General features: G+C 36.2%; 3 protein-coding genes across 3 annotated transcripts; 2 read left to right on the top strand and 1 right to left on the bottom strand.

Annotated features, from left to right (window-relative positions):
* Positions 1–777: 777 nt before the first annotated feature.
* Positions 778–8,085, top strand: LOC123319072 (innexin shaking-B). The gene is made up of 3 exons (XM_044905920.1): positions 778–1,295; positions 5,927–6,146; positions 6,798–8,085. Exons 1-3 carry the CDS (start codon positions 942–944, stop codon positions 7,334–7,336), a joined length of 1,113 nt encoding a protein of 370 aa, XP_044761855.1. The 5' UTR covers positions 778–941; the 3' UTR covers positions 7,337–8,085.
* LOC123319073 (augmin complex subunit dgt6) lies at positions 3,303–4,690 on the top strand. The gene has a single exon (XM_044905921.1). It carries the CDS (start codon positions 3,409–3,411, stop codon positions 4,483–4,485), a length of 1,077 nt encoding a protein of 358 aa, XP_044761856.1. The 5' UTR covers positions 3,303–3,408; the 3' UTR covers positions 4,486–4,690.
* On the bottom strand, positions 7,785–9,994 carry LOC123319071 (oocyte zinc finger protein XlCOF6.1-like). Its single transcript, XM_044905919.1, has 4 exons — positions 9,755–9,994; positions 9,117–9,701; positions 8,872–9,031; positions 7,785–8,819 (listed from the first exon to the last, which is right to left on the bottom strand). The coding sequence occupies exons 1-4, from the start codon at positions 9,890–9,892 to the stop codon at positions 8,527–8,529; spliced, it is 1,176 nt and encodes a 391-aa protein (XP_044761854.1). The 5' UTR covers positions 9,893–9,994; the 3' UTR covers positions 7,785–8,526.
* Positions 9,995–10,002: the final 8 nt, after the last annotated feature.

Raw genomic sequence — 10,002 nt, forward strand, 5'->3', positions numbered from 1 at the left:
TTCGCTACCGATGAATTACATCGGTACTACCCACCCCTGTCTGCGATGCGGGTGCTAACCTCACTCTCGTCAATTTTGACCATAGACTTATACATAACAATGTCAACGGTTTGACAGACTGACGATTGACGTAGATTTGTTAACGTTTGCGTTTCGTAAACGTCAGAAATTTCGAATTTCCCAAGCTTTTTTGTCCGGTTTCCGATCAGGCTTTCGGGTAGGGAGTATTCGCAGGGTGCGCTACGGTTAACCGTCTTTCTTTCGACATCTTTTGCAGCCCGCAATAAGCAACTGTTCGCTCACAGATAGCTATTTCCCAACCCTCTAAATCGGCTGATTTTCCTCTCCTGTAACTCGAAAACGATCCGATAGATCACGCTCAAATTTTGCAAGGACCTTTAGGAGGTTATCTTAAGGGTTAAGCACTATATTCAGTGACATTGGATGCGTTACTTTGGAAATATTCTGATTTTTCTGAGATCCAAGCAACTTTGGACGTGTTGGCCATTTTCACAGAAGATTTTGAGAGATTAGCACCAGTACTTCAATTTGTGACAGTTGCAAATGGCACATAAAAAATTGGGAGCTCGAGGCACTTCGAATCTTTCGTCGAATACGAAAATTTACGTATTTACCACGCATTCAACACCTCGTTTCCATCGAAATCGAAACATGTCGTAAACGATTTAAAAAAATCCAGTTGTTCGCGCTCACTGCGTCTGACCGACCGCTGATGCGCACGACCGAATTTATTTATAAACGCAAACGCCTCCAAAAAAACACGGCAAATTCTCAAACAGTCCGCGGTCGTCACCGCCGTCAAGACGCCCCGTACCGACGCTGACCCACGTGGATAAGATGCGAGAAAAAAATTTTCATGCGGGCAGCGGTCTACGTGTGGAATAGGCCGCCTTTTCCTTAAAACTCTGTGTTCGTCAACAATGCTGGATATCTTCCGTGGTCTCAAGTCGCTGATAAGAGTGAGCCACATACACATAGACTCTCCCGTGTTCCGTTTACACTATTCTCTGACCGTCCTCATCCTGATAGCCTTCAGTCTGATCGTGACGACCAGGCAGTACGTGGGTAATCCCATAGATTGCATCCATACCAAGGACATACCCGAAGACGTCCTCAACACCTACTGCTGGATCCACTCCACCTTCACCCTCGTGGAACCTACCCAATCTCCAGGCAGAAGGGCTGGTTATCCGGGAGTCAGCACCACGACCCAAGACAAGGAGAAGAAGCTGTACAGATACTACCAATGGGTCTGCTTCTGTTTGTTTTTCCAAGTATGTAGCGAGCGACTATTTTTAACGTTTATGTTGTACACGCGTTGATATTCACTTCACAATGGTTTTTGGAAGGTCTGATTCAATGCTTCAAAATTCAGATTTCTGTAACTCCGAAACCATCTGTCAGATTTGCCCGTAAACGTCTTTTGTTTCTCGACAAATTAAAAATATGAGAACTAGATTCCGTATTGGAACAAGACGGAAATTGTAAGGTTAGTGTACCTTTCGCTGATTACTCACCCTGTTTTTTAGGAGTTGGTTAAAAATAAATTATAATATCAATAGGAAGACAGATTAGTCATACAGTACACGAATATAATTGTGATAAATCAGAATAAATTCGAAACTGATTGAGGAAATGTAGCTATCATGTTTCTAATCTGTGTATCTACTAATCTTTGTTTTAGTCTGATTAATTTTCTTCTGTTCAATCGAATCTTATACAGGGAGAGACTTCGACTAGTACGAATATTTTCACAGTACATTCTTGAGGTTAAAAGAAACACTTTTTTCCTATACCATATTTTAAGATTCGGTCCTGATAAAAAGATATAGCCGTTTTAAGATTTCATAATGAGCTACGCCACCCCTGGAGAAACAAAATTCGCTGCAGAATAACCACCTAAATCTGTGACGCATCTGTGGATCCTTCAAACAGGGTTGCATTCAGCGGGAGTACCCAATTTTTCACAAATTTCACAGATACTTTTTAATTTTTGAACATCAAATTACTCGAAAATGACGCATTATACGAGAAAATATGAAGAATACTTTTATTTTACAAAACGTTCAAGTATTCATTAGATAGCGTCAAACTTAGTTTAAAGAGTTGTGTTCTTTGAATTTTTAGTACTCTAACTCTTGTTAGCATAGGATTGTTTTTCGAATATATAGGAAGACCGATTCAAACTTTTATTCAATCTTAAGACATGAATCATTTGAAATCCCAAAGACGTAGCTTAGGAAACACCTGGGATGGATACCAAGACAAGTATCTAATGAGGATATCGATCATATCTCTATAAATAGGTTTTCGATTATGTTTCTAAATTTCGCAGGCGATTGTCTTGGAATGAAATCCGCAGATGTTCTCTGTCGCATCTCTCAAGAAAATCAGTGCGTTTGGCAGGTGGGATGTGGTCTTCTTTCTGGAGATTGACATTTCCGACGCCGTTGAAAACTTGTCAAGATTACGAAGATTCACTTGCAACAGACACAACTTGAGCAGACAGCTACAGTTTTAAAGCGATCAAAATTAAATACTCATCTGTTGTAAAAAGAACAATTATTCAGATTCTATATTTCGATTTTGTGAAAACTTCCCGTGAAAAGCATCACTACTGCAGAGGGAAACCCTATAAGCTCCACTTCCATATCCGAATTTGCATAGAAAATGGTGCTAGAATAAATATGCACTCGGACACGGTCAATCGAGCTATCATAAAGCCAATTTTCGTAACAAATATCCCTATAATATTCACTTGAAAACATTTTTATGCAGTGAAAACGCATAACTAGAGTATTCATCTATTCCGCAAATTGTAGGAACCTTCGGCAATTCATAAAAATTTATGAACGCAATTGTCAATTCATCCTTCTTGCGAAAAAATGGATGAGAATGGATGGGGGAACTTATTTCGTAAGAGAATAACTGTGAAATGGGTTTCATAAAGTGGAAAATACTAAAACGCAAAGAGCGCCCCCTTGAGATTGCTCCCAAAAGCTTCTTAGGGTTTTCAAAATTCGTCGTCTAACGACTCGCCCACCCCTGGCTGGGCCACAGAATATCCAACCTACCATCTGACATTTATTTTTCTCTATGATTCTGACAAGGTCATAGAGAGAAGCATAGTGATATGGAGAGTAAGAAAACACGGTCTGTGGTTAATCATAGAAAGTTTAATAATTCGATCTAAAATATCTATGATCTAACTCTATCACGGATCAACTCTCAGATCCCACCATAGATTAAATCAATTCGTTTTACTCTATGATCCATCATCAACGGTCCGTGAACAAAACATAACCTATTCGATTCAAATTCGAAAAACAGTCGAAAATATAATCTGAGAAAAATACAAAGGAGAATAATAATTAATCATTCGACAATATGAATACAACCAGAATGACGAACGCAAACGCTTCAAATCCAAAAATGGATCGTGATCTTCAAGATAAACTATACATGAATATTGCTCTTCTGAACATGATACACGAACCATCTGCCGATTTTAGGACCGTCTTCAAGAGAGATATGTTTGCCAAAAGTAACAAGTCGGCTTTCTTCCATGTTGTTCATTATTTGCTAACTGTCCTTAATCCGGAAATGGCTAAAGAGAAACTGGTTACATGGCCAACATGTAACGTGATAAATAGGGAGAATAAATTCAGAAAGGAAGTTCTCAACTATTTGAATGAACTGAATAAATTATATGAAGAAGCCGATTTACCTACTATGATGTCTTCTCATCTTCTAGCCCCCGGAGGCTATAGGTTCATACATTTCATGTATAAGCTATCCCAACTGGTACTGTTTGAGGATTTGAAAAGAGATTATCCATTCGAACTATTATGCAGACCTAAACAGAGCAGCAATGAGGAGATTAACGAAAAAGCCTATCAAAACATAATGACCTATACTAATGAGATAAATACTGAAACTAATAACGCTATCAATAAGTTCAACAGGATGTTTGAGATATTCAAAAAAGAGGCTGAAAAAACTGTGAAAGAGAAACATGAAGTCTATCAACAATTGAAGGAAATCGATACTAAAATCGAAATAGAAGAGAGAAAACTGGGAGAAAATAAATTAACCAAGGAAGAAATAAGTAAAAAACTCCAAGACCTTCAGAATAAGTTTGAGACTGTCGAAAAAATAAATAATATCTACTCTCAGTGTAACCTTCTCGTCAGTCATTTGAAGGAGAATAGTAATGAAGGTGAAACGTTAGATTTGGCAGAAGCTCTGAAAGTTACGAATATCAATTTGAGAAGGCAATTGTCCGAGTTGCCAGATTATGAAATAACGGAATTGGAATCTTATCTTCAAATCCTCGAAAAGAGAAAAGAGGAGCTAGGACAAGTAGAAAAGCATTTAAGAACCAAACATGAAGCATTTGTTGAAGCTATGAGTAAATCAGAGAATTTATTGAAAGATATTATTGAAGATGTAAAAGAAGATTGAATTTGGTTGACTGAGTCGTTGTAAATACATATATGTTAAGTGTTTTTTGTTGAAAAATTGAATATTTAAGATATACAACCCAAAAATTTCCTATAGAGTGAAGAATTATTTATTATAGCTGGGAAATGTGTTCTATAATAACAAATTGTAATTTTTTCTGATGAATGTTGCTTTTACAATAAAAAATGCTACATGAGTTGAAAAATTTATATTACTGTTGAAGAAATTGAACCAATAACATTTCTATCTATTTTGTTACCGGTATAATATTTGATTCATCAAAAGTATATCAGTCGGGCCACCTGTATTCGCACAAAGCCAAGTAATTTCTTACTTTGTGTTATTGATACTATGCTATGTTGACAATGCACTAATGATTTATTTTATCGTTTTTTTGCCTTGTTTTCAAGTCATTTTCGTTTAATCATCTCCGTAATAGAAACCAGCTGTTGAAGTTAGCTAGCTTTTTTTTTCCTTACTCAGAACATAATGGAAAAGTAAAAATACGCATCAATTTCAACGCCAAATGTATTTCAAAACGCATCCAACCAAACAAAACATCCTGTTCAAATGAAATTAAACGATTTTCTCTTCAACATCTTACTCAGTTCATAAGAAAAAGACTGTGTGTAACGAAAATAGGACCGGGAGCATTTTAAGCTGCATCGGATACCATATCGTTCGGAGTCTCCCTAGAACTGCTAAAATTAGTTTTCTCCTGTACGAATTATTCATAATAACTGGAGGAGAGAACATGACATAAATATAGGATTTAGAGGCCCGATACATTGGTAAATATTACTGTTTTCATATTTGGATCATCTGAGAAATTTATTTATTTGATTGATCCGCATTTATTTTAGTTGTCGAAAGCTCTCTTCGAGTAGAAAAGATACAGAATTTATGCGTTATGATTCTGAGAGATTCTCGGAATCGATAAATTTCCTTCCAATCTACAAATCGAAATCGATAAAAATACTTTCGTTATTTTGAGGAATATTTCACAAAGAATATTTAAATGATTTAGATCTGTGGTTTGAACCACAAACAATGAATTTCAGATCTATGGTTTGGATCACACAGAAATAAATTAATATAATTTATTTCCGTGTCATCAATCTATGATTTGAACCACAGACATATACAATTCAAGATCTATGGTTTTAACCATAGAATACTGAATCTGTGGTTTCAACCATAGACATAATTAAATATCTCTCTATGGGAACCCATAGAGTTCAATTCATATTAAAGATCTGTGGTTTGAACCATCGAACACTAATGTTTATATAAATCTATGCACTGATTCGAAATATTTAGGAAACTACTACTGAGAGAATAAATCTCTCTGATGAATTCACAGCGTAGTTTTCCAATTCTGAGCAAATATTATAAGTTTAATAAACTTTGTTTGTGAGTTGTCTTTCATTTCAATTTCAAGGCTATCCTCTTCTACACTCCAAGGTGGCTCTGGAAATCATGGGAAGGGGGCAAAATTCACGCACTGATGATGGATCTGGACGTTGGGGTGTGTTCGGAAATAGAAAAGAAGCAAAAGAAGAAGCTCATGATAGACTATCTCTGGGAGAATCTTAGATACAACAATTGGTACGCCTACAAGTATTATTTTTGTGAGGTCTTGGCCTTGATAAACGTTATAGGTGAGTGGAAAAACTAGCACTTCCTCAATTTACCCTTAGATTTATCAATATACCCGCGTCCAGTTCCGTCTTATTCTGAAGGACTCATTGGTTCACAGCAGCTCTGTCTATTGATGAATCAACGAGAGAATGCAATAAATTATTTAACATTCAAGCAATTAGACCTACCGAACATAGAAGAAAGATGAACAATGAAGAATAAAATTGTATATTGATGATTAGTTTGTTCTATCTATTCTTTTTTTCTTTGCAGGTGACATCTCTCCAGAGATACACTGCTAAGAATAATAGATGGTGAGGAAAATCTCTGAAAAATCCAGTTGTATGTTTCATAAAATACCCAGTCGAAATTATCGTTATGCTGCACTGATGATGAAGCAATTATTCAGAAACCGGAATGCAGTTACCATTGATTAATTCAGTAAATCTTTGACCTCACAAGGGCTTAAATCATTGTTCATCTCTCTTATCTCAAGAAAATACTAATTCCTTCATCCATAACCGATAATACGAAATCAACCTCACGTTCTTGACATATGTCATTTTTTTACATCTGTGACATTTTATATCGATTTCATCAACCCACAAAAATGATTGTTTCAGTAGTCCAATTCGGAGATAACAATGACATATTTGTTCTTTTTGTTACAGGCCAAATGTTCCTGATGGACAAGTTCTTCGATGGCGCCTTCCTGACCTACGGACTGAGGGTGATCGAATTTTTGAACAGCGACGACGAGGATCGCGCCGATCCGATGGTCGAAATTTTCCCGAGGATGACCAAGTGCACTTTTCGAAAGTTCGGTGTGTCGGGCGACCTCGAAAAACACGATTCGCTATGCATATTGCCGCTGAACGTGGTCAACGAGAAGATTTACATTTTTCTATGGTTCTGGTTCATCATCTTGACCGTCCTCACCGTGCTGGTGCTCGTTTTCAGGGTGATGATTATTTTCTCGCCGAGGATGCGGGTGTACCTGCTCAGGATGCGGTACAGGTTGATCAGAAGCGACGCTGTCGATTTGATAGTGCGACGCAGCAAAATGGGAGATTGGTTTCTGTTTTACATGCTCGGCGAGAATGTGGACTCCGTCATTTTTCGCGATGTGCTGCACGAACTGGCCAACAAGTTGGCACGGCACAATTTTCATCATATATCGGGTTTCAAAGGCGACATGACAGAACCTTAACATAGAATATTTCTCGAGAACTAGGTGAATTTTTATGGTCCAATATAAACCATGAACGATCGATTCTATGGTCAACCCATAGAATAAATTCTCAATCGATACCCGTAAACAGAGAACTCGAAAACGTGGATACATTCGATCGAATTTTGTAACTTTTATTACGAATTTTCACGTTATATGTGGTGCAAAACATTGTCAGACCTTACTCTGAATATCTTTGCTTCGAGAGAATTGAACAAATTGACAGTTTTAGAAGTATTTTGTACAATATCGTGTAAGTGTTGGATATTATACACCCAGAGTGCAAGTTTTCCAAGATTACGAGCAACCTTGTGATTTTGGCTGATTTAGAAATTGCTTTTTGTCCGACGTTCGGAAGTTACCAAACATCGCGAAACTGAATTTTTCCAAGAAATATTTATCCAACTTGTATTCTGTTATTCCATAATGAAAAATAGCATTATCATTTTATTCAGTAAAAAACTATTTCATATTAGAGCTTAAAATGACAATAAAATACACCATAAATATCTCAAAATATCAACATTATCAATCATAACAATAAAAAATTCAATTCAGTGAACGAAACACTGCCTTGTATAGCACCTATAAATTATTAATTTTCCATTTTGTTACAGCTACTTCTCGTCCTTTTTCCATATCTTTGTGATGTAAGTTATCAATAAAGACAAAAATATGTAAAATACTTTTATGAAATTTTATATTTTAATAAACGTTTTTCACTCTTATTCTAATAATTTCCACCTTTTCTGCCTTGTTTTCCACTTTTAACCACCACCATCGTCAGTATGTTCTTCGTAATTTCAACTTTTTGACATAACCACAGAAAAATTATATAAATTTGTCTATGGATAGTACCACTGAGTAACTTGTCTATGGATGGAACCACAGAGTAATTTGTCTATGGATAGCACCACAGAGTAATTTGTCTATGGATAGTACCACAGAGTAATGTGTCTATGGATAGACCACAGAGTAATTTGTCTATGGATAGACCACAGAGCAATTTGTCTATGGATAGTACCATAGAGTGATTTGTTCCAGGGTAATTTTTCTATGGTGTTATTTGTCTATGGGCAGTACCACAGACTAACAATTAAAATATGATCTGTGAACAACCACAGAAAAGCGAGTAATGCCGTTCTTTTTATTTTCTTCAAATCTGGCAGTCATGAGATTGAGATATCTGTTTCCCGAACAGCATCTTCTGAATGCGATTTCTTGACGTGACTTGTGAGGTTGTACCTCCTGATGAAACCCTTCCCACAGAATGAACACCTATGGGGACGTTCTGATGTGTGCACCATCATATGATAGTTGAGGTGTAGAATCCTGAGAAAGGACTTGTTGCAAATCTGGCAGATGTGGGGTTTTTCACCAGTATGTATTTGTTCGTGTCTCTGCAGGTCGATTTTCTTTATGAAAGCCCGATCGCATTGCTTGCAAACAAATGGTCTTTCTCCTGAACATAAGATTATTGCCATTAAATGAATAAATGGAGCTGGGGTACATACCAGTGTGAATTTTCTTGTGTCGATCAAGATGACATTTAATAACAAATGTTTTTCCGCAAATTTCACAAGTGTAAGGCCTTTCTCTAGTATGGGTTCTCAAATGATAATTTAATCCTGTAGGATGGCTGAATGATTTTCCACACTGAGTGCACAAATAGGGCTACAAATTAGAAGAAGAAACTAATCTAGTCTTAATACATTATCTTTGGTAGAAAAAGTGTACTATAAATAATCATTAATATTACCTTGATCCCATTATGTCTCCTAGAGTGAAGCCTCAAATTATTTGACGATAAAAAACATCTGTGACACTCTTTGCATTCAAATTTCTTTTCCCCTGTGTGAACCTTTATATGCCTACTCAGACACCCTTTAGAATCAAAACCTTTTCCACATTCATTACAAATAAATTTTCCTTTATTCTCATGTCTTTTTTCATGTGCTATTAGAACATATTTATTCTTGAATAATTTTTTACAAAATTTGCATTCGCCTAACTGATCGTTCCAAATTTCAGCACTGAATCTTTTAGTTTTTCTGTTTTTCTTCTTTTCAGTGACAATTTCCCTTTCATTTCTAATGTTTGGATCAGAATCACTTTGAGTATTCGCACTTGCAAAATATGATAAAGGCAAGTCATCATCACTAGACTGTTTTTCTTCTTTTATTCCCAGTGTACCGGTAGTATTTGACAAGAATGCCTGGTTTTTGAAACGTTCAAGATAATTTCTGTACTTCACATTCGATTCATCCCATAAAACTTTGAATTTATAAGAACTAGTGGCATGTTCAATGCACCTAGGACAAATATGATACGTAGAACAATCGAACTAGAAAAAATGATAGGTGTAATTCCTCCCACTAGGACTTTGCGAAATACTACCTCAATACCAAAAAGTATTTTCAAAACATCCAACATCGGTAAAATGATATCAGCACATTCAATGTTCACTTCTGAAAGCAATTGTAGGGATTTATTCTGATCTATACAAATACGACAAATGGTTGGTTTAATGTCCATTTTTACTCTCAATTGAAATAACGAATGAACCCGAATTTTTCAATTTTAAAAAAATGTATCCCAGAAGTTAAATTTATCCGTTCGTTTTCCTCAGGTTATGGATACACTCT

This window comes from Coccinella septempunctata, chromosome 8, assembly GCF_907165205.1.
Source record: "Coccinella septempunctata chromosome 8, icCocSept1.1, whole genome shotgun sequence".
In the NCBI taxonomy this organism is placed as follows: domain Eukaryota; kingdom Metazoa; phylum Arthropoda; class Insecta; order Coleoptera; family Coccinellidae; genus Coccinella; species Coccinella septempunctata.